General features: G+C 40.9%; 1 protein-coding gene across 1 annotated transcript in view; it reads right to left on the bottom strand.

Moving 5' to 3' along the window:
• Nucleotides 1–24,813, bottom strand: part of NPTN (neuroplastin) — a 64,101-nt gene that overhangs the window by 16,420 nt on the left and 22,868 nt on the right. Inside the window, exons 2-3 of the mRNA XM_061158320.1 lie at nucleotides 10,976–11,147; nucleotides 7,627–7,721 (exon numbers count right to left, since the gene is read on the bottom strand). Coding sequence (XP_061014303.1) covers nucleotides 7,627–7,721; nucleotides 10,976–11,147 — 267 coding nt within the window. The remainder of the gene's footprint in view (nucleotides 1–7,626; nucleotides 7,722–10,975; nucleotides 11,148–24,813) is intronic.

The raw sequence follows: 24,813 nt of genomic DNA, 5'->3' as shown, positions 1-24,813 counted from the left end.
CTTTGGGTCAATGAAGTAGGTCACTTCTCTCTGTTCTTTAGGGGAGCTGCTCAATCAGAAAGCCTGTTCTTGCCCCACCAGCTGAGCTAGATGGCAGACTAACAGCAAGAAAGGTAACTGAACTCTCAGAACACATCAGCAGTGGTCAAAGAAGGGGACTCTTAGGGCACAGAGGCTACCTCTTAAATAATCCACAAATTATTTGATATTCTTCCCTTCAAGAGGTGGAGCCTAATTTCCCTCCCCTTGAGTGTGGGCTGGACTTAGTGACCTGATTCTAAAGAATAAAATATAGCATATGTTATACATACATATATTTATAAAATGTTTTTTCTGTATGTATGTATATATATAAAAAGGTGTACAACTTTGGAAACTAGTTTACAAAATACAAAGTGGCTTTCTGTGCATGCATATGCTGTTTCTCTCTTTCTCCCAATCACACACTCTGGGGGAGGTTAGCTGCCATACTAGGAAGACACTCAAACAGGCCATGGAGAGGCCCACAAAGTGAGGAATTAAGGCCTTCTGCACAGTCACTGAGGCAGTCATCTAGGAAACAGATCCTCCAGCCCCAGCCAACAACCTGAGAGACCCTGAGTCAGAAGCACCCCACTATCCTGCTCCAGAATTCCTGACCCACAGAAACAGTGAGGTAGTATTTGTTGTTTTAAGCCACTGATTTTAGGGATAACTTATTATGCAGCAACAGATTAATATAATCACCCAATGATGCAGATATTACCCCATTTTTATAGATTAGAAAACTCAAGTTTGGTAACGTTTTTAAGAACTAAAATTATACTGCTAATAAAAGGTAAAGCCAAAATCCAAGTTCAGGAATTTCTGATTCCAGAGGCCATGTTCTTTGTTCTTTACCAAACAGAAAGGGAAATAAACCAAACTAGAACAGAGTCCACAAACAATAAAAATATACAACATGCATTACTGGTAACTGCAAAGCAAGCTGCCCAAATGTTCTTTGCTTGCAGATGTTAGAACACTCTAGACCAGAGGAGGGACTGATCTATAACTACTGTACTTCATACATTATAATGTAAAGTGTCTTGGACTCCGAGCAGAGAAATTTGGCTCTACTGAGACTCTATTACTCACTGAGTAACCCAAGGTGGGTCATTTAAAATCCTTTGAGTTTCAGTATTTACTGCTGTAAAATGGGAATAAAATACTCACAATTCACAGAGGTCTTATGAGGATTAATTTACATCTCTCTATTAATCTAGCATACTCTTGGAGCCCAGTGTCAAAAATAAATATTTAAATTTCATTTTCAGTCAGGGAAAGTTTAGGCTAAGGCAGGTGTCTGAGTTCTAAGAAATCAAAGAGATGCTGAATATTATGTCTTCTCCCTGTTTGCTAATATAAACAGGACTCTCGTTTATAGCTCTAATAAAGTTTACTTATGTCAGATACTGACAAATTATATTGAATAATGGCCTATTTATATTGATTATGGTACCTTGCCTTATATGGGCTTGCCATTTAATAAGGAACTACTTAAACAGGTCCTGTTGGTCTGCAGGTAGGTCTGAGGAGTTGAACTGAGTAAATACTGCTTACTTCCCTTTACCTTCTCAGGAAGGCACAGATGAGGTAGCAAAGTAGTAGTAAAGATCTTTAAAAGAGATCACAGACCCACTTGGAAATTAACTCATGATCTGGCCTTATTAGCTACATACTCTAAATCCCATGAATTACTGGATGGACCCTTCTAGGGTCCTGATGAATGCAACACTGGGCCCACCATGTGGCCCTCTCCAAGTCTTGGGTTGCCCACCGATACCTGACCCGATCTCATTATCTGGGCCTTTGGCTGAGGACAAAGGCATGTTCCTCAGGACCTTCTGCTGCCTAAGCTGCAGGCACTTAAGAGAAAAACATCCAGCTTCTCTGCTAGACTGGTGGATGTACAGAGTGTCAACTTAGGCAATGGAGGTATTTTTAGTTGAACTGAAGAACTGACTCGTCGGAAAAGACCCTGATGCTGGGAAAGACTGAAGGCAGGAGGAGAAGGGAACGACAGAGGATGAGATGGATGGATGGCATCACCAACTTAATGGACATAAGTTTGAGTGAGCTCCGGGAGTTGGTGATGAACCGGGAAGCCTGGCGTGCTGCAGTCCAGGGGGTCGCAAAGAGTTGGACACGACTGAGCGACTGAACTGAACTGAAGGTTAAATAAAGTTAACACAACAGAGCTGAGATAGGGATCAAGGTATGGGGCCCCTTACCTGCGCTGCTCATTTTTCAAAGCAAATTCATAATCATGCAACTAATTTTCAAAGAAACTCCACCCTTAAAAGATACTGTACAGTGTCTCATCATATAACACACTGATAATGTAGAGATGGTCTCTCTGCTTCCTTCAGGCAACCTATCAAATCCCAGAGACAAATTTTCTATAGGCAAAAATATAAGTTTGGCTGAAGGTAGACGGAGAGTTAAGATATACTGCTAGCCAAGGGCCAAGCCCAAGAAGCAATACAAGACGGCCAAGACAGAAGCAAGAAAGATGTTGGCTTTTTGGCTCAGTAATTATACAGAGTAGATTCACCACTGATGTGAGGACCAGAGCAGTCTGGGACTAGTGCTGCCTTCCGCACTAGTAGGTGAAACCACTGGGCAGGGGGCACTGAAGTCTCCACTAAGACACTATACTCATCTGGAGTGCTTTTAATAAGCCTGATGCCTAGGGCACATTTCATATACCTTAAAATCAAGTTTGAGAACCGCTGCTCTGACACCTTTCCTGGCATCAGTGTCTGAGGGGATTAGAGGGAGTGTCTGAGACAGGGAGATGAATGTTTCAAAGTACAGGGGGCACTGAGGTGACAGTCTCAAGGTTAAGAACTTGACAGTCACTACTATTAGGAAAAGAAGCTTAAAAATCACTTCCTTCACTAACCCAGCCTCTCATCTGTGTCCATATAAGGAAACCACAGACCTTTAGAGCCTTATAGAACCTTCAAGATCATCTATCTCAGCCTACTTCATCGTATACTTGGAGAGTCTGAGGCCCAACAAAGGAATGTGACTAGTCAGGATCATGGCAAGTTTTTAACAGCAGGGTCAGGATTAGAACCCATTTCTTCTCTCAGTCAACTCCTTTACATTGTTATTTAATATGTTCTGAACACAGCAGTGTGGCGTAGTGCTTAGGAATATGTGCTGTGGCACAAGGGTGCTTGAGTGAGGACGCTGGCTCCACTGGTGGACTCTGTCACACTGAGCACGTCATTCAATGCCCTTGAGCCTCAATTTTCTCACCTGGAAAGTAGAGAGAATAATGGCATTTACCTCAGAGTGCTGTGAAGACTACAAGAGAGGAGCCACACAAGTAATGTGCTTGGCACAGTGCCTAACACACAGTAAGCAAGCAGTAACGTTAGCTGTTCTTATTCTTGTAACAATGAAGTAGGTGAGGGCAGCACCCTGAAGAGAGGAAAAGAAGGAACAGGTATAGCTGTGGTTGATGTCCAAAATGTTCAAGCAGCTCTGCTTTCAGACTTTTCAAGTCAGGGCAATTCTGAGACAACCGGCTTTGACATCAGCTTTAACTTAACCATGACACAACCTCAAAGCATCTTCACCTGTCAAACTAGCTGCCCATCAAACAAATAAATGAGCACAAAAACACTCTGCATGCGGAAAGTGCTGTACAAATGTGAGAGATGTATTATTACTCTTAATAATGATATCTGTCACCATCACCATACAGTCTGCCTCAACCAGTTTGAATGTTGATGTATCAGTCATAAGTCCATGCAACAGAGTAAGAAGCAGGGAGTCAGGACGAGGTCACTCACAGAAGCCCTAACATTTAGTCATAATATTCAAACAGAAAGAAAGCTAATGAGTAGGGACAAGTAAAACAAGATCAATCTTGGCTCTCATTGTCACCAAAAGACTGAACTCAATTTAAAACGCCCAACGAGCAGCAAGACATAATGATGGGCTTAATAAGACACCAGACTCAAACCTTCTCAGTGCTGGGATGGACCTTTCACAAGAGGTGATGGCATGTCTGTTGCAGAGGATTTGAAGACCACCAAAATCCTTTTCCAAAAACAGCAATAAAACTCAAACTCATTGTTTGTTGGATTAATAAAAATGATTAAAGGGTGAGGATAGGGTCTGGGAGTCATGAGAAGTGTTTTTTCAACTTTGTAAACTACATAGAAAATTTTAACTTGCTTTTAGGAGCACATTTTTTAATTTTAGAAAAGCAAGTAAGATGAAAAGAGAGGGAGCAAGGGCTAGAAAAGCTGAAAATTTTCAGGGACAGAAAATTCAACATCTATTCATTCACAAATGCTGTATGGGTAAGGCGTGGAGTCTCTGGAAGACACAAGACTCTGAGGAGTCAAAAGGCTCAAAAAGGAAGACGATCCCAAGAGAGGCTCTGTTTATGGGACAGAGGTCCTACAAGGTCTAGTTATCACTGTTCCCTCTCCCCCTGGCCAGCCCTGCTTCATCTTCCTCCCCCAGCATCTGCTCGGGTCACCTGCCAAATACCTAAGAAATGTAATCCTCAACAGTAATAGTATCTTCTTGTTTACACTGTGCCTCATGCTTGTCCTTTGAAAAAAGAGAAAGAAAGAACAAACCCTACTTCAGGTGCAAGGCCTTCCCTGCTGCTGCTGCTGCTAAGTCACTTCAGTCGTGTCCGACTCTGTGCGACCCCATCCCTGGGATTCTCCAGGCAAGAACACTGGAGTGGGTTGCCATTTCCTTCTCCAGTGCATGCAAGTGAAATGTGAAAGTGAAGTCGCTCAGTCATGTCTGACTCTTCGAGACCCCATGGACTGCAGCCTACCAGGCTCCTCCGTCCATGGGATTTTCCAGGCAAGAGTACTGGAGTGGGGTGCCATTGCCTTCTCCAAGGCCTTCCCTACTACATGTATATACAATCATCCCCAAAATTCCTTTCTCAACAAGGATCTACAGATTAGGGTGGAAAAGCACTGCCACCTCAGGTCTGTTTCCAAATATGTATCCCTCCCTGTGGTTCCTTCAGCCTTTTCTTTTGTACATAACAAGTAACTCAAGATTCGGTCATGTGACACACAATGCCTTGTCCCTGGCTAGTCTAAGTCCTTAACTCCCCATAGGGCTGAGGCCAAACAAACACCTTGGGAAGTTCTCAACTGCAGGGAAAGTCAGATGGGGAAGAAGGGGTCTGAGTGTAGAGTAATGGGCTGAATTATATTGCCCTTAAGTGCCAATTTAGTTAAAACCACAAATGAAGATTATGAGTCTCCTTTCGGCAGAGGTCACTTACGTTTCCTGAAAATCCCCTGAACTTCTCTGTTCTTGAGTGCCACCACCTCTTGCCTATTACTTAGTAGAGTTTTTATAAATCATTATAGCTATAAAAAGATAACTTGTCTCTTATCCCACCCTAGTGGAGCTGAGAAAAAAAAAAAATAAGAGTTTACATGAAAATGCTTTGGGAATAACACACACACTGGTCTAAATTCAAGGCAATTTTCTACCCCAACCAGGAGCTAGTTTCGAATATGATCCTGGGTCTGTGGAAAACCTTTTTAAATTTACACAAGAAAAGTCAAATGTTCAGGCTTTATCAGACCAAACTATCCCTAACCCGAAAGACATTAAGTGTTCAGCTGTTTTCTATCCAGGTGTCAGGGGAGAGTAGGAAGAGAGGATAACTAGAATTCCATATGAATTTTCCTGACAGATTAACATACCTGCCCAAGCTAGTTACAGAATATGTTTTAGCATTATACAAAAACAGAATTCTCTTAAGGTCTACTTCTTTAAAATTAGGATGTTTAACACCACCTGCCCAATCCTCCTCACAGGACTATTGTACAGTACAAATGCAATAGAGCACAGTACATGCCTTCGCTATGGTGAGATACTGTGTATGCTGTAACTTCCTCAGAAGACACTCCTGCCTGAAGCTTCCAGACCACTTCCCTGCCAAAGAGAATGTGAGGAAAGATGCCTCTGGGGCACCTGAACCCCATCTTCTCAAGCAGCCAACCAATGGAAAAATAACCCCTCTCCACTCTTGAAAATGCTGCACAGAAATCATTAACTCCTAATCAATAGGATCAGAGTTGGTCAGGACTTGCAATTGTATGTAATTTATTCTTTAGGCTTGGAGAGCTTGATTAACTAGACACACCACTTTCCCTCCCTCACCTGTCCTAATCTGTTTCCTCTGCACTTGAACTTTGTGCCAAAGGCTCAGTCTGGAATGTTGCAGGGCTTTAACTCTCATACGGAGGAGTCAAATATCTACTCATGTAGCTCAGCTCATCTGGGTGGGGAAGGGCCCTTGGCTGGTTTAGAGAAAATGTTTTCTCATACCTTCATCCTATGCTGAACAAATATGGCATTCTTTAAAAACAGAGATAAACCCAGATCTCTGGAAGAAAAACCACAGAGTTAATCAAATCCTAGGTTCTCTGGTTTGCGTGAGCTGTAACCAAGCCACTGTGACTCAATCCCTGCAGGCATTTAGAATTCAATCTTAGCTGCTAGAGGAACTGCCCATCCTTACGTCAACAAGGACACAAGTCAGGGCAAGTGTCACCAAGACACTACTTTCATTTAGTAACACCATGTAATAGAAACTTTCACTATGTCCAAGCTTTTTTTTTTTTTTGAGTCCAAATTTTTAGTCTTCCAAATATTTTAAGGAAAATCTGAATACCTGCTATAAATTAAGGAAAATCTTAATACCTGCTATATATAGGCCATTCCCGTTTCCTAAATTTATCCTTCCAGTTTCTAGAAATCACCCTATAGATTTAGACAACAAGTTTGTGTCCTTTCTAAGCAAAAATGAAAAGGCCTGGAAAACACCCTCATCTCTTCAGTCTGACCTCGAACAGTAGCCCTGCCTCTCCATGGTCATTTTATAAAATGGAAAAACGTGGTGATGGGAGTCAAGACTTAAGTTCCATGCTATCATAGCGTTGTCACAAACTGATGGTAGGACAAGAAAGCCAGTGGTTTTCACTTTTCTGAGTCTCAGTTGCTTCTTTGAAATAATACAGGCAAGTTGGGTTAAATGTTAGCTCTAACTCTTACAGTTCTATTGGCCTTCCTGGAAACTTCCAACTACAATCTCATCTTTAAGATGCCATGCACCCAGAGGTTCTATTAAAATTCTAATGAATTACCTACAAATAGTTTAAGTTCATTGGAGAACTTAACTGGCACACTGGAGATAACTACACAATAATACTTAAAAGGCACTATTCTAAGAACTTTACCTAAGGATGAACCATATGAAGCTGCCAACACTGAAGTATTTTTTGAACTACAAAAACAGCAACTTCAACTTATTTATTCCCTCTAACCAACCCATGTGCCATGTGGTAGGTTTTACAAAAGATGAAAACAGAAGCATAGAGAAGTTAAATAACTTGCTACAGTCATACAGCTAGATGATGGGGTTTGGATTTAAACCCAGGCAGTTGGGCTCCTGAGCCTTCAGTCCTAACCATAACATTACATACTGCCTCCCATAATGAAAACAAGAAAAGCCTGAAGACTGGAAGCCCAAGCCAAGATAGTGTCTCAGAAGGAGAGTGAGAGGCTTACGCCGCAGCCTCTGTTGGGTTGTACCTTTTACTTCAATGGTGGCATTTGCTTTAGGAGCACTGAGAAACTGATATACACAGTGGTATTCGCCTGAATCCTCAGCTCTCGGCTTATTGATCCTGCAGAGATGAGAAGAAAAATCAAGTGAGGAAGCTGGGAACAGTCAAAATACACAACAAAAGGAGAATCAAAGGGGCAACCAGGGACCCTGCTCTCCGAATTGTGCCCCTGCATGCAACTCACTTCCTTCTAACTATAAGCAAAACCCTCCCTCTGTGTATTAATGATTTACTCCTTACTAGGTGCCAGGAATACAGAGATGGTCCCTAACCTTAAGATATTTCAGTCTATTGGAGAAATACATTACAAAAAAAGTAATCAAAAGAGTTGTACAAAGTACTAAAATCTACACTTAGATACAAAGGATGGGCCCATCACCAAAAAGTTCTTGCTCACCTTGTGGTTCCAGTCAAATAAATAAGAGCAGAAAGAAAGCATCTTTTTCTGCACTTTGCTGAAGAGTTTGTTTTAGTGGTACTGTTCTTCCTACCCTGTATTTTAGTAGCATGCTTTTCTGTAAGTCTAATAACAGAATAGGATCAGTTGGGGGTGGGGGGAATCTGCCATCAGAGCATCAGCCACAGAGATGCAGCTCAACTCTTAGGTACAGCTAGAACTCCAGGGCCGTGCATGATCTGGCCCTTCCCGAGTGTCATCTCAGCCACTTTCTAGCCCTGCAGGTCTCTTTTCAGTTTTTCCCCATCCACCTGCTGAACTTGTTCCTAGCTCAAAACTCTGACAAAAGATGTTCTGTTCTACAGAATGCTCGTCCCATTATTCTTCATCTCCCTAACTCCTTTTCCATCAGTCTTGGCTTACATGTCATTTCCTCCCACCCCCAATCTAAATGACATCCCTCTCCCTGACATTCTCTCATACTACACTGTAACCCTTCACAGCACTTATCACAATGTCTAATTATTTATGTGATTGCTTGATGAATGTCTGTTTCCTCAATAGACCAAGTTCTATGTGGACAGGCATTGTTAATTTGGTGCACAATTCTATACCCAGCACATACCCCAATGCTTGGAATATAGCAGAAAAATGAGTGAACACAAACAAGAGGGAACAACTATGCACAGATCCAGACCAAGTTAAGCAGAGTGAAAGGAAGGACTGTGAAAAGTGTGTGTGATGAGAACAGTACTTCTGAATTCTAAAGGGTGATCCTAAACAAGCTTTCTTGGACCTGAAAGTCAGCTTCTTATCAGCTAACTGCACACTGGCCTACATAAACCACCGGCTCAAACATGTGCAGAAAGGCTAGTGTGTAATTACAGAAAACAGAGAAACATCAGCTTCCAAATTAAATATTGTTTCACTCCTACTTTTCTGCTGAACAGTTAAAACATACTTGTGATGACCAAATCTCCACTGCACTAATTAACATCTGAGAAAAACTCCTAACCTCAAAACACTGGCTAAACGCATTTATCCATCTTACTGTTTATCTCAAAAAAAGAAACAAGTTAAGAGACTATGGATGAGGAAAGACACAGCCCACTCACAGGACTGTCTCAGCATACCCATGGCAGCATAAGATTCTAAGAGGAGCCGTCAACAGTCTACTCAAATTGACACAAATGACTCTTCTTACATCAATATGCTCCCAACAAGAAAACAGAGGCAAGTCAGTTGCTCTTAGTAATGTTCCAGAGTTAGGAAGGGGAGGAGGAGAAGCAGCAGCAATATCTTCAGGGTTTAGATTTACTGTAGTAACTTGAGAAGACAACTCCCAAACTAGGGGCCATGCCAGTGGGCTCAAAATCTCCCCACAACATTTCCTTCAACTAGCTGCTGGGAAGCAACTGAAGCAAATCAAAAATGTCCCCTGCAGGCTAAGCACAAGCACAGTTTGTAACGGGCTCCATGGCTGACTTACGAGGTGGCCCAAGGGTCTCCTCAGCTGTTACTCTACAAAATGTGAGTTGTTACTCTACAGATTTCCCAAAACACTTGTGACAATGCAGAACACCCTGGAAAGCCTCAAACAGGCTGAGGAAAAGAGAAGAGGCATTCTATAAAATCAGGTTCAAACTTTATATAAAGTTACAGCTCAAAGCTTTAGGGGTAACATAGTGCAAGACAAGAGAAATACGACTGGATACCTGGTATCTTTAAAGAGGTATTATAAAAAAAACAAACTTGCAAAACTAATGGACAGACCAAGAATAGATGTCTTTTATTCCACCCAATATCACTATTCAATTAACCTTTTCCAAACTATGAGGACATATCTCAGGCTATATTTCAAATTTCATATCAGAAGAAACTACAGTGGAAACAGATTAACTACCTTGCCACAAAATGGTACAGTACAATAGAAAAACAAACAGAAATCCTCAATGATCTAGATTCTAAAGTGTCAGAAGACCTGGAACCCAAGCTTGGTTCTGCAACTTATTAGACACAGTATGTGGCCTTGAAAGGAGTCAAGCGTTATTACTCTTTGAGTCTCAATTTTCTTACCTGAAAAAAGAGGAAGAGGATCCACAAATTAATGTGAGTCAATTAAATAAGGGATAGGAAATGATCTCAATTCTGCAAAATACTGCAGAACGTCCTTGCTATCACTGGGTACAAAGGTTTTCCTGGTCTCACTCCAGTGCACTCTTTAGTCGCACTGCATCATCCTGCCAAATAGGATTAGCTGATCCTTTTCAACTAGGAACAAACTATCCTCAAAGGTGAGGTGCCATGTGTTCTAGATATTTCAAAATATACCAAATCTTTGGGTGCTGGATAACTTCAGCCAGCAAATATTCCCCTTTCACCAAAGGGCAATTACAGGGTACCATCCTTTTCCAGATCACTAATGAGCCCTATATACACTGGGCCTGATCAGGTTATGGTCATAATAAAACACTCCTAAAAGCTAACTCACTAGGAAATCTACTCAGTGGGAAGAATACTTAGGGTGATCTTGCTCTAAGAATCCAAGATCAGATTTCAATCTGATTCCTCAAACTACTGGATTAAGTCAAGAGACCTGCATTCTAATTGTGGCTTTTTTATTGACTAGCATTACTACCTCAAGCAAATCACTCCTAATGCCCTCAGTTGCTATTATCATAATGAAGAGATCTTTTATGGCTCTCAAACCTGGTTGCTCATTAGAAATTACTTGGAAATCCTTGCCTCACCCCAGATATACTCTGGATTAGACTCTCTCTCGAGGACCATATATATATGTATGTATGTATATATATCTCTCATGGCTCTCCCACATAGCTTAATTACAGGTTATGAATGTGAAGTAAATTCAACCATGTACCCTCTCATCTTCCCAGGAGCTGCTAGCCCCTCTCACCTGTATTCCATGTTGCTGGCATTCTTACGAGTGGCAGTCAGTTCTACCCCATTCTTTGTCCAGTAGCTGTATGTAAGGGTGTGAGAGTTGGAGGTGAGGTTACACTGCAGGGTAACAGAGGGCGGAGAGCTTTCTCGAATAATGACTTCTTCACTGGTGACAATCCTTGGTTCTGTAATAAGAGTGCACAATGATAGGAAGCCATAGTTCCATTCTCCGTAGCCCTGGCCTGAGAGTAGGATGGGGTAGGTTGGGGAGACTAGAAGAGGGAGGGCAGACAGGACCACATGAGGAATTTCACTTTACCACTTTGGAGGAAGTCAATAAAGGAAAAACAATGATTATAAGCAAATGATCACTAGCGCAGACAACAGCCTGAAGACCAGCTGGCCTAGACGTGAAAAGAATGGGAGTATTATGGATGCTTGTACTGGCAACAATTCACTTACGCGTTTGAATACCATCATTTTTTGAGATAAGAACCACCAACCAATTCGGCTTCAATTAGAAAATCAGGCTCCACCTTGCAATTCTGAAGACAAAGGCAGTATCATTTAGATAACTAATAAACTTCCTATGGAGTCACTAGGCCTTGAAACAGTAATAGTTGTAATTAGGTAATACATGTATGGCTTTTCCCACATTTAAATCTGATAAATCTACGGCAAACCAGCCATGGCCATTAACTATGCAGAAAAAGACAATATATATCTTAAAGGCAAATTTCCTACTGAAAGTCTATTGCATTTTCCAAATTTTGCCGAGAGAAAATTCCTAAGGAACCATCAGTTCTTCTCTCCAGCCCATATTTTACTTCAAAGACAAAATATTTTCAGAATTGCACTTTAAAATATTTTTCAATCTAAGATAATCATAACTAGAATGTAGTATATGCTGGTATTATGGGCTCCTAAAATTTTAGAGCTGAAAGGCTCTTAGGATTCAATGAATCCCAGTCTTTAAGAGCTAGAAAGGTAAAATGACTTGTGCAAGGCCATAATTATTATTAGTGACAAAGCTGGGCCTAGAAAACACATCTGACCAAATTCTTTATCCCTCCCCCTCCAAGCCAAAAGTACCCCCATTAACACTTTCCACCCTAGAGAAAGTTATATACTTCATCTTTGGGTTCTACCTGGGCTTACATAACCTGGGATCACTCATCTAGTATCTACAAAAATAACCTGTGTCAAATGTTGTAATACATTGAGCAGAAATATTTTAAGGCACACTGTATCAATACCATTCCTGAAAGGTTCATCTTTAAAGCACTTTGAATTCCATCACTATATTAAAGTCAAGAAGTCTGTTTGTTGTCTTTTCTTGGTCTTATTTTTAATCATTTCCCAAGGTTAGTTCTTTTTCTACTTTAGGTCGATCATTCTCCAGTAAAGTTAAAATCTTTTCCAATCCACAATCAGAGGTATTTGCTCTTTAACTTTTTTCCCAATTATTTCCTAGAAATCCTTGACTAACTTTCCATTTTCCTGCACCTGGCTACTTCCTGTCTACAACTCTCTAGCAGCTCCCTGACACCATTTTATACACGTATAGTGCTGACTCTATAATTCTTAAAGACAAAACTCTCTCTCTTCACTTGAACCAAGCTTTGTTCATTTTGCAGGAAGGGGGAGAGGATGGAGAAGTCATGGGACACTTGAAAAGTGTAATGCCCAAGCACCTCCTAATCAATGTAACATTTCTGACTGTAGAGCTCATATTGTCAAAGAAACTTGTGATAAATAAAGCAAATCCTCAAGTTTGCTCAAGTAAATCGGTTCTTATTATTTTCCAACTTTGGCAAAAGGATAGTGGTTATCTTCCAATCAGCACTGGTCCTTATTGGTAACACCAAACAGGGTCTCTATGTACAGATAATGGAGGCATAGCAGCCACTAAGACAGAAGCAGATGCATGTAAACACATTAGCGCAGTGGTGTCCCATGGTTTCCAAAACACACTGGACAGAAGCCAAATCCCTGGGCCTTAAGTCGAGCAGAACAGCTGCAAACCCTGCAATGGAAGGCGCACATACACCATCAGCAGAAAGCATCACAATTCCAGGAAAATCAAAACCAAGCAAAAACAAAAGAGATAAAGAGAACCAGTACTCCACAGAAATTAAAAAATATAAAGGCAACATTAAAACCCAAACACACTTTTAGTTTTTTACTGAATTTTTATTATCCAATTTTATTTTCTGTCCCATTTGGGACTCGTCTTCTGGTTCTTCCTCTCAGACTGCACTGAGAAAAGGTAAAGTTTGAGGCCAAGAGCTTCAAGATGGTTAAATTATAAGGAGGCCAAAGTAAATGCTACTCTTACCTGTGGTGATGCAAATGACCACTGCAGCTCAGGGAGATTAAGAAGTTGATGAAAGCAACCTGGTGAACTTTCTGCCATGAATTCTCAGAAGGCAAAGGAAAGCACATTTTCCCTTAGGTGTTAAAGATCCAGGAGAGAGTCAGCAGGGAGCAAGTCGATAATTTTAACAGGTTTAAATATGATTCTGCACCATAGGAGGGTTGTGGGGTGGCATAACCTCCCTCCTATAATCACTATATATGGAAACCGGTACTAGACCAAGTTCTTTGCTCACAGTGCCACAACTGCATTCTGCACCAGGATGAAGGTGGGGCTTTTATTTCTGACCAAATATTGGTGGTCAAGCATTACTCATGACAGTCCAAGAGAGATGAACATTTAGGAGAGGCTCAAAATTCTTACCTGCCACTTATTCCTATTTAGAAGCACTGGTTCAGAGACCCTTACCCTAGTCACCATTCATATGTAGAACATGCTATGGACAGAGAGAGAACCTACAAACTGGGCATACTTCTCCTACTGCCAGGAGGTCATCCTTAGAAAATTTCAACTTCCCCTTGGAGACAAATATCATTGAGGATGCTGAAATCATAAAACAGTCCAATTAGAGTGGAATTCAGGGTGTTTAAAAAATGAAGAAGACTGGCGCTCTAAATCAATTAACTAGGATTAACTGATTGATAGGGAAGTCTGGGGAGAATCTAAACTAGCCAAGGTTTGGTTCAACCACATGCAGACACCCTTAAGTTAGGAAACTTATTTCTAAGTAAACTGGGAGACTGCTATATACTCTCGAGAATGAGAGGCAGGTACCCCAAAGACTCATCTTTCAGCCCCAAGGCATGACCTTTTAACTATGAGTCTACTTGAGTCAGGCTCCTACAAGTATAAGAACCAAATGCCCAGCCCAGTCCATGCCTACAAACTTCTGCAGACCTTTGTGGCCATCTGGGTAACTCTGCTTTTACAAGGAAAGGAGCAATGGGGGCAGGAGAAGGAGGCGTGCAAAGGGAAAAAAAAATCATTAAATAAAAGAAAAAGCACTGGGTTAATGTTCCCCATTTTCACATAGACAAAGTTTTCTTTTTCCCTTTCCAGAAGCAGGTTCTCTGATGCAACAGTGCCGACTGCAGCAGTCTCTGCTACCTCTCCTCAAAGTCCTCTTCACAGGCATCTCCTGAGTTGCTATAAAGGACAACTAACTTGCTATTTTCCACAGAAGTATATAGATCCAAGGCCCATTTCAGACGACCTCCTGTGTTATTACCAATATCCTCATAAATGCATTTTACTGTTTTTATTTAATCTCTCTAAATCAATCAGTTCTTTAAACCAGAATTGGCTCTAGAGGCTCTTATTGAATCCCTGAAAAGAAGGTGAAAAGCCCAGAGGATCTTTCCATTAAATGGAGAATGCTTCCTCAATTACAACTGGGACAGATGTGGGCTAGAACTCCTGGCCAGAAGCACTGGCTCTGTGGTAGCTTCTCCCTCCCTCTCCTTCCCACCATTAAAGCAGGAAACACTATTCAGAAAGAGAAGGCCACAAAAGCTCCTGTGTCTGATGTCTCACTTGTACCTGCTACTACAGATGAAGAGAAGGGTTCTGAGTAAACTGCTCCCCTCACTCTTACCACTCAGAGGAACAGGGCTAGAATTTAGTTTCCTCTTTTTCTTTTTTCAAGAGACAAGAAAAGGCCAGTATGAATGGCTTCCAAACTACTTCTGGGGTTGCCAGCCTCTGGGATGATAGTGTGGCACTGACTACTGTGCCAACAGTCAGTCATCAAACTATCTGTCAACAGATCCAACTCTGACCTTGAAACAGTATGATGGGATTTAAAAGAAAAATACTTTGCAGCTTAGTGTCACCTGGTTCCTAACAGCAAGATATATGGAGAAAATCTAAGGCTGCTGCTCTTTAGAGAATAGGAGACTAGATGAGCAGGACCATGAGGAATACACTGCTGCAGTGGAGGGCTGTTATCAGAGAAGCACATGCCACTGCTTTAGAAAAGAAAAAGAGCTAGAACTATGGAAATATCCAAGCTTACATGCCACCCAACAACCAAAACACATCACCACACCACACCCATGGCAACATTCCCATCATAGACAGGATGACACCAAGTCACAGTGAGGGAAGAGGCTGGGCAGACACAAACTTAAAACCATAGAGGTGAAGGCAGCTACTCAGAGAGCTTCAAACAGATGAATAGAGAAATAAAAAAAATAGTTAGATTGGGGAGAGAAATAAAAATAGAAAGGCACCAGATAATAAATCAGCAAAAGGATAGCAGGAAACCTACTACAAAATTAAAGGGGAGGGAAAGAAACAATTCAACACTACCCTGGTTTGACTGTCTGGTTTTGTGAGTTTTTTGAGTTTTTTGTTGTTGTTGTTGTTGTTAGCCTCCCCAGTTCTCCCTCCCCACCTCTTCCCAATGCAGATGATTTTGGACAATCACAGATTTCCCCAAGTTCTTTGTTCCTGAGGAGAGAGACACAGAGAAGGGTTGGGGGATAAGGGAGGTAAAGAGGACAGCAAAGAAGATACAAAAAAAAAAAAGTTGCCACAGATATTTTCATACACTACAACCAGAGGGTCGTGGGTTTGAAAAAACGAAGACAAGGGGTGGGGTGAGTGATCATACTGGGGAAGAGGGAAAGGAAGCAGAAGGGAGGGTCATCGGGCCACCTCTAACGACTACAGTACTACTACTGTAGGGTGCTGGACTCACTCTGAAGGACGCTTATGGTAGCCTGGGCTCGAATCCATGTTATGGAAGGGTTTTGCCTCAAGTCATTCCTCTTGGGGTCGTTGCTGGCCCTGCACTCGTAAGTCCCAGAGTCCTCCAAGGTGAGCCGGGTTATTCTCAGCACACTCACGCCGTTTGACCCGTAGGCGGTGTTTACGGTGACACGGCGCTTCCGAGCACCGTCCCACAGCTGTCTGAAAGACTCTGCCCGGTTGACTTCTGCGTACCACCACTGGATCTCTGGCGTGGGGCTCCCGACCACGTCACAGTACAGCTCAAAGGCGTCCCCAGTGAGCTTAGTTTCTGACATGGGCGACTTGACAAACCCAGCTAGAGGGAGGGGGAGCAGGAATGCAGTGACAGGCCAATCAGAAAAAAAGAAGAATCAACAGGTGTTAATAGTAATTTAAAGAAAAGAAAAGAAAAAAAGCAAATGAGTTGCAAAGAACAAAAAGGATTCATTTTTAAACTATAAAGAGACAGTAAATAGCATTTCATACAAGCTTTCAGAAGAAGAACCACCCTGGGAAGCTTATGAAGCAAAGGCAGGCTAATTACAAGCTGGGGCAGCCCAGGTGCTGGCCAGGCAAAAGCAAGCCCACTGGAAAGCATTTTAGCAATGGGCCCAGCCGGTAGGAATGAGAAAGCCTCAGGTTTCAGGGAAGTCTCTTTCCATAGAACACAAACCATTACCTTTTCAAACTCAGGCAAGTGATGAAAGATAACCGAAGTGGCAATAGGTTTACATGCCAAGTCAGGATCTCTCTTTTGGATGGGTGAACACTTGGTTAGAAATGCAATGTCTTTTATAGGTCACAACAAGAAGCATTAATGACCTATGACATCTTCTTTTGGGAGTCAGAGTCCACATCTCACCTGAAAGGCTAGCAAACTTTTCACTCATGCAGAATCCTATCCTGAATTCAGGCTAGACTTTCCCCACATCTGCTTCTTCGGTGGACCCATGGCAAACAAATAACCCCGTTGTTTGTGAAGCAGCCTCTATCTGAAAGCAAACCCTCTGGTACAGGAGAGCAAGACAGTCTGTACTTCAGAGTGAGAATCACTATGGGGGTCAGCTCAGTAGTGGAAACAACAGTAACTCAACTTATTGCCAGTATCTGGAGGGACTATTTCCTCCACAATCCCATAAATTTATAAACCAGAAAAATCTCCTGAAAAGTCAGTCTTAAAAATAACCATGACACAAAAACAAAAACCAAACCAGAACAACAACAACAAAAAATCCATGGCGTCTGACAGGCTCTCTTCACATTCTTTAGTTGCCTGGTTCCCAGAGGCCAGCTCAAAAAGAATGAAAACTGTACAATGATGTATTAAACTAAACTCTATGGTAAAGGCTAGACCTCACCAACATTGCCAGGCATTGCACAGGAACTGAAAGTTGATGTCTACTTTCACGTGCCCGTAATTTGTTTGAGGTTACACTTGCATAAGACAAGGTGGCAATGGCAAAGAGAGAGAAAAAAAAATAAATAAAATCCAGACTTATTGGAAGAACTTGGAATGGAGTCCATATCACAGTGTAAGCATACTCTCTCTCACCCATTTACTCCACCAAGGGTCTATTCGGCATTTCTACCAATTCAGGCTAAAAGGTACTAATAATTCAGTATCTAAAGTACAGGCAAGAAGCTAAAAGTGGGTACTCTGAGTCACTGGGCAATTTCTCTTGGGCCCAAGCCAGATCCTCTGCAATGAGCAGAGTAAGGCCAGCATCTACCAACATCAGGTTAAGAACATTTCAGAGAAGTATGAATTAAATGGAACAGTTTCCCTATAGACCAAAAGCCAAGGATATAATGGGACTGCTGAAAATGGAAGTTGCTAAGTGGAAATTTTTCTGTTTATATCCACAGCATATTTGTCTTTGGAGATAAACTCTACACCATGGACCTCAGAACCCTATGGGAAATACTACACTTACTCAAGTAGAGGTCAAGAACTCCAAATTCATACTAGTCTTTCAAATGATAAAAGATTCAGAATCTGGGAAGGATAGGAAAGCAGTCATTAATAGCCTCAGATGAACTGTTCCACCTTCAAAATGACACGCCTAAACTACCTTTTGAGACCGGGTATCTGTTCCTTGAAAGGAACTAGTTATGAGAGGCCCCAAGAAGCCAAAAATATATCATTCTCAGGTGCAGGGGAAGTTTCAGAATTCCAGAAAGAAGACACCAAGCCATGGCATGAAAAGCTGAGCTCACTTCCAGATAAAAGGGTACCCAAGGAGCTTATGTTTTAGCTTTCACACTATCTTTTCATTCATTTTACTACTAGCTCAATCACTGAAGAAAACTGCTTATCAGTAAATCCCTAGAAAGCAAGGAAAAAAGTATTATTCCCCTTTAATCATACTCTTGATCATTAAGTGGAATTCACAAATGCTCTTATTCTCACATTCTCTGTGAACTGGGGGAGTTTATGTCCACTTGAATGATGTGATAATGTGCCTAATTATGCTCTAGAAATATATTGTTAGTGGATGTCTGTCTTTTTTCTCCCTTCTTCTGAATTGCGCTTCAAAACAAGCTTAGATCTAAGCCTATTCAATCTACTGACCATGCTATGTAGAAGGAATGCCTGCAAGTATGTCCAGAACCACCAAGAACCCATCCAATTTCAAAATAATAACAAATCCCAAGACACCACAATTCAAAGACAGTGGAGAAACAGTCTGAACACAATTCTCCACTGCCCAGAACGAAGAAAGTCACTCAAACCAACACTGCGACTTCTGGACAAGACTTACTTCTAAGGAAGTGCTGATCTGATTTAGTTTAGTTTTCTACTCATATACAGGGAAGGGGACCAAGTCGATAATGTTCCTTGAATTAGTAAATTATATGATATATATTTACGGCTTCCCCTGTGGCTCAGCGATAGAGAATCTGCCTGCAATGCAGGAGACACGGGTTTGATCCCTGGGTCAAAAGATCCCCTGGAGAAGAAAGTGGCAACCCACTCCAGTACTGGGAAATCCCATGGACAGAGGAGCCTGAAGGGCTACAGTACATGAGGTTGCAAGAGAGTCGGCTAAACAAAAACAACAATGATACATATTTAAGCAAACTTATCTAAAAAAAAAAAGGGTAAAAATCCCTTAAAACAATGACAACAGACACCTGTCTGTGCTCTGAGGGCTATTATTATTTTTTATTATTATTAGACATGTATATCAATAGATAACATTTTCTAAGTATATGTTATGTGTTAGACAATGTGCTAAGCACTTTTATACTACCTCATTTAATCTTTACAACATAACATAGATGCAATTATAATCCCCTTAAAAGATGTGGAAACTAAGGTCCAAAAAAGTTGAGTACTTCTCCCACAGTTACAAGCTAATAGTGAAAGTGTCTAGACTGGAATTCAGGTGTGTCCAAAGCCAAAGTACGGTCTCTTAACACCACAACTGCAGTCAATGTGTCTCCCTGGGCCAGAAAAGTTATAGATATTTTGGTCACCACTTAAATATAATTAATTAATTCTGGCTATGAAAAGTCAAGACTCCTCCACTGGAACGTGCAGCACACTATGACGACTAACTCCTTAAAATTATAATCCTATTGAAGAATGGAGACAGAATAGCACAAGGATCAAAGTCCTAAAGCAATTATGCGAATGTGAGTGAGTGGGGGGTGGAGGGTGGATGGTGGGAAGCGGGAGAGAAGAGTGAGAAAACAAAAGATGGTTCAGGAGCAAGACTTTCCCCATAGTTCTGATGATTCTACCACTCTGCTCTTGAGAAGCCTAGCTTCGTAGGAAGGAGCTTAAAAGACATTAAAGGCATTTCTCTAGTGTTGTAGTTAGTGGCCGAATTACTAAAGGGCAAGCACCTGAAATTTTTATAAAACAACAGTTTACAAAGTGCTTTCACACATATCACATCTCGTTTTGTTCACATAAATTCACAAGGTTCATAGATCAAGCGCAGAGATAGGTTCATGATTTGATCAAGATCACTTAGGTAGCTAATTCTTAGTGGAGCGGGGATCAAAACACAGGTCTTCAGCTTTTGGTGTACATTTCTTTCCCCAAAAATACACTGCCTCTAAATAAAACAAGTAGGGAATTCCTTGATAGCTGAACACTCATCAAAAATCATGAAAACAGATCTATTTCTCCTCCTAGCAGTAGGGAAAAGAAAAAACAAAAAAGAAAAAAAACCACTCTCTCTACACAGTACTGTGGAATCACAGCAAGGCAAAGTTATTAGCTACCTCATTATCCGTCCAAATTTAGCTCCAATTCAGGAGAAAAGAACCAGCTCTCAGCAACAGCAGGCGGCAAGGCAGTTCACAGTCTGACTCACTGCCCTGCCTTTCATTACCAAGGGCTTTTAAACAAATACATGCCCTCAACATGAGAGCACACACTGCTGAAAGTCAGGAGACCAGGAAAAGCATCTGTTTGATTTCCAGGTCAAAGCTCATCCAATATTTTGGAAAACCCCTAATTTCAGAAAAATACCTCCGGCCCCCTCTCCACCATCATCTCCATCCACTGTAATAGGTAACTGGGCTCAGAACTCAAACAGGTTTGACAAAGTACTAATATCAGTTCCTCCAGTTCAACAATGACGAAGAGGGAAGCCAAAGAGTGGTCACTAGCTTTGTGGGAGGGAGGTACTAGAAGCTGAGGGTGGAGGAGGGTGGCAGGCATAGTATTAAAAAATGAAGACAGTAAAACCAGGAAAAGCCTAAAGTAAAACTGTGTAACTGGGGATGGGATGAGAAGATGACAGCTGGGGCTAGCAGCCGGAGAAAAGGAGGAGCTCTCTGGCAGGGAAAACTGAATGTGTAGATATGTAGCAGAGGGTGAGAAGAAAAAGGGAACACAGAGGAACAAGTTGAGCCCAATCCCAAGAAAACTGCTTTTACATATGCCCTAAGGAAGCAAAAATGCAATCCCAGCCCTATACATGAGGAACCATCAGTGATTTTTTTTACAGTCAATATTCTCATTTTTCTCCAGGGCTATCAGTGAACAGATAGTAAGACTCACTTATATTCCTCTCTCAGCTGACTACTGCCAAGGCCAGGCCTTTAAATTTAGCCTGTTTTTGTCACCTTTAAAAAAAAAAAAACAGCTGTTCCCTTCAAGCCCCTCTCCACTACTAATTCCCTGTGGGTGGCTCATGCTGTTCTTTCCTTTGTGCCTTATAATAAAGAGGAAATGACAGCCAAGGACACAGGAGAACTTCTCTCCCCCTCCCCCATTCACTCATACCATGCACCTCAAAAAGAAGACAGACTCTGAGCAAGACAAACTGATATCTAACTCCTGTCATAGGTATGGTATTTCAAATCTAAGTGACTCTTAACTGCAATAAGCCTGCCTATTCTTACTGCTTATTTTAATCCTTAACACTATCCCTCAACACCAAAGATAGGTCCTAAGTCCACAAGCACTCATTCTGTGTGTTAAAACCAAGTGTAAGGCAGGCCTGAGGCCCTGAGAGTGGATGAAAATGGGGTAACCTCATTCTCCACAGGAGAAAGGAGGTATATGGGTCTCATCTCATGGACCAGTCTGATCTGCAGGTAAGAGACAGCAGCAATTACAAAGCATTTTCCAAAGTCACATCTATTCCTTTCACAGCTACCTCTATCAGGGAGTCACGACAAAGGCTTAGAAATTAAGATCTTCTCCATTAACCAGCTTCTAATTCAGGGCCATCCTTTATTCTGAAATTATAGCATCCAAATGGCTAAAACAATCTGTTTTGGCATATTTTAGTCAGCCTTGTTTTGAGAAAGAGGAGACTATGTAGTTTAATGGATAAAAGTAGCAAACTCTAAATCTGGATTACTTGGAAGTGCTGTCACTAATTGTATGACCTTAGGCAAGTGACCTAACCTCTGAGCTTCTCCCTAATCTGTAGGCTGGGATAATAATAGTAGCAACCTCAAAGAGTTATTGTGAGGATTACATGAAATTGACATACAGCTTAAAACAGTACCTGGCACCTAGTAAGCACTCAATAATGTTAGCCATTATTCTATGTCTCCACAGAAATTATGCTGAACAAGCCAGATGCAGCAGCCTTCAGCACTGTTCCAACGACAGTCTGGGAAGTAGAAACTTTGTCTTAAAGGAGCTCCAACTTAGAATACAACTTCATCAATAAACAGGAAAAAAATAATTTTAGTTAAAAATAAGAACCAGAATGGAAATATTAATTGCAGAAGGCAATGAAAAGTTGGGAATTCTTCATTCCTTCCTATCCTTGAAGCAAACTAAAAATAAAGTGAGTGGTAACAGCAGTATGGACTCAAGGTATTAGCAAATGTTATTACAGAGTTACAAGTCATTCAATCTAAAATAATGTGAACAATATGGAAAGCCCAAAAGTAATGAGAATAAAGAGAGGCAGTACAAGAGTCTCCTTTAAAAAAACAAAAAGTAAATTAGCCTACTAATTATAAATTAAGCTGCTTGGCAATGATATATGGGAAGATACTGGATATCACGCAAACTGTAAATTCACAAAAATGTCAAATAAAATGGTAGTTACAGGATTTTGATCATATCAGGTTATTTTTTAAGAAGAGCCAGTTTTTGAGTCAGTACCTTCACAACTTAAATTCTCTTAACTTTGAGCAGTTTCTTCAAGTGGGAATGATGCCACTTAAGGTAGTTGGAGAAGTCATGTGACATATATGGAAGAGTTCTGTAAGTTCTACAAATGTTAAGTTACTTTAGGATAGACAAGAAATAGGCATTCAATATGACTGATCTTCATTCAACACAAATTTTCATTCAGTCCTGCTGTCAATTCCCTTTCATAGGCTAAACAAGCATGACCTATCAAGATCCATGGGACTAAAACAGTGACACACACACACACACACACACACACAGAGGCTTAAGTATGATTAAAAGGGGCTTTCCTGGGGGCTCAGCAGTAAAGAATCTGCCTGCAATGCAGGAGACGTGGGTTCCATCCCTTGGTCAGAAAGATCTCCTAGAGAAGGAAATGACAACCTATTCCAGTATTCTTGCCTGGGAAATCCCATGGACAGAGGAGTCTGGAGGGCCACAGTCCATGAGGTCGCATAGAGTCAAACACTACTTAGCAACTAAACAACAATGATTTAAAAAAAAAAAAAAAAAAGTCACAGGCTTGTCTCTTACCAGAAAATACACACAAAAATTTGCATACGATATAGGGAGAGATGTCCCAGACACCAGGTTAAACACTGAGTTTTGACTGTATTGCTACCGGATGTGTGGACAGATAAGGGTCTCTCTATTTAAATTGAGAGCTCACCTTATAAGGATATGAGCCATGGTTTACAACATCTGGGTTGGCTTCTTCAACTTCTTCAAACTCAGTCTCCTCATCTGAAAAATGGGGATAATAATTCCTACCTTCTTCATAAGGTCATGGTGAGGTTCATACGAACAATGTAAGTAAAGTTACTTTGTAACCTATAGAGCTAAAAATGTAATAATATAAGATGGCTGTTTTATGCAAGCAATCTACTTTGTAATTTAAAGGATGACCTAAATCATTTCTGGGTATTCTACTGAAGTACCTCAAAAACACTGTGGGTTGAGAAAGTTGGGGGGACAGAACTCAAAGACTCACCCAGGATGAATGGGAGTTGTTCATTACACTTTTTCTGAATTTTTCAATTTTCCAGACGAAAGAAGTATGAAAACCAATAACCCAGAGAATTTCAACATGTTTTAAATAGAAAGGGACATTAAATAAAGTAAGACTGCCAGAATTAAATTTTTAAAAATTAGAATACTAGTTTAAGAAAAAAGAGGGTCTTATAAAAACAGAACTTGACACCAAATCTAAGGAATAAGAAGGACTGGAAATTTTTAACAGCAGAGTGAACAATCAGCTCAGAACTCACCCCTCCTGCATTTCTTCATGCTTATCTAGCATGCTCCAGGAAGGGGCTCAGTAACACTCACCTATGTCCCAGAATATCCTCAAATGGGCAATAAGAGATTGAAAACTCTGCTTATAGGCTATCTATCATAAAATTCTAGCCACTGAGTCTATGCTTTTACTAATAATGCAGTAAACAGCTTTATTATTATAGACATTCCGTGAGACTAACAACACTTCTTCCTCACATCAGGGAGGAAAGAGGCATTTTAACTTAATCTTGAGCAAAGAAAGTGAAGTGAAATATAGATAAGGACCCATCTGACTGTGACATCAAAATGACCATAACCCTAGTTTTCAACTAAGGATGTGTCCAAGGGGAAAAAACGCAGTAGCCACAAACTGCTGTCAAGCTAGTCTTTTCAGGAACTTTAGAAAATCTACTTTTTAACTCTACAAACAGTACTCAAACTGTTAATACACAAAGGAAAAAAGCTAGTTTTGCTAGCCATTAAAAACCACAGATGTTTCATCCAAAGGAAACAGACAATGCATACAAACCAGCAGTATCTCAAAGAACATTCTTAATGAAAGCTCTGGTTTCGAACAATGAAACCCTTACATATTTAAGCAAACACCAACAAAAGCTCTTATCCCAGGAGACTGTCAAAACTACCTATGGGCCAACAGAAACACACCCAAATGGAACTTTGAAGCCAGAAACAATTTTTTTGGAGAAGAGACACAGTAACAGAGTATTTGAAGAGTATACCTCAACTGACCCTTCATTTAGGATTTATTAAAGACAAAATGAAAACAATATTCTGGAAAGGTTGAATATTCCAGTTAAATAAACCATTTTCAAAAGCAAAGAGG

Source organism: Dama dama, chromosome 12, assembly GCF_033118175.1.
Source record: "Dama dama isolate Ldn47 chromosome 12, ASM3311817v1, whole genome shotgun sequence".
Classification (NCBI taxonomy): domain Eukaryota; kingdom Metazoa; phylum Chordata; class Mammalia; order Artiodactyla; family Cervidae; genus Dama; species Dama dama.
Note: the sequence above shows the minus strand (reverse complement) of the source record. Positions and strands in the feature narration are given on the sequence as shown.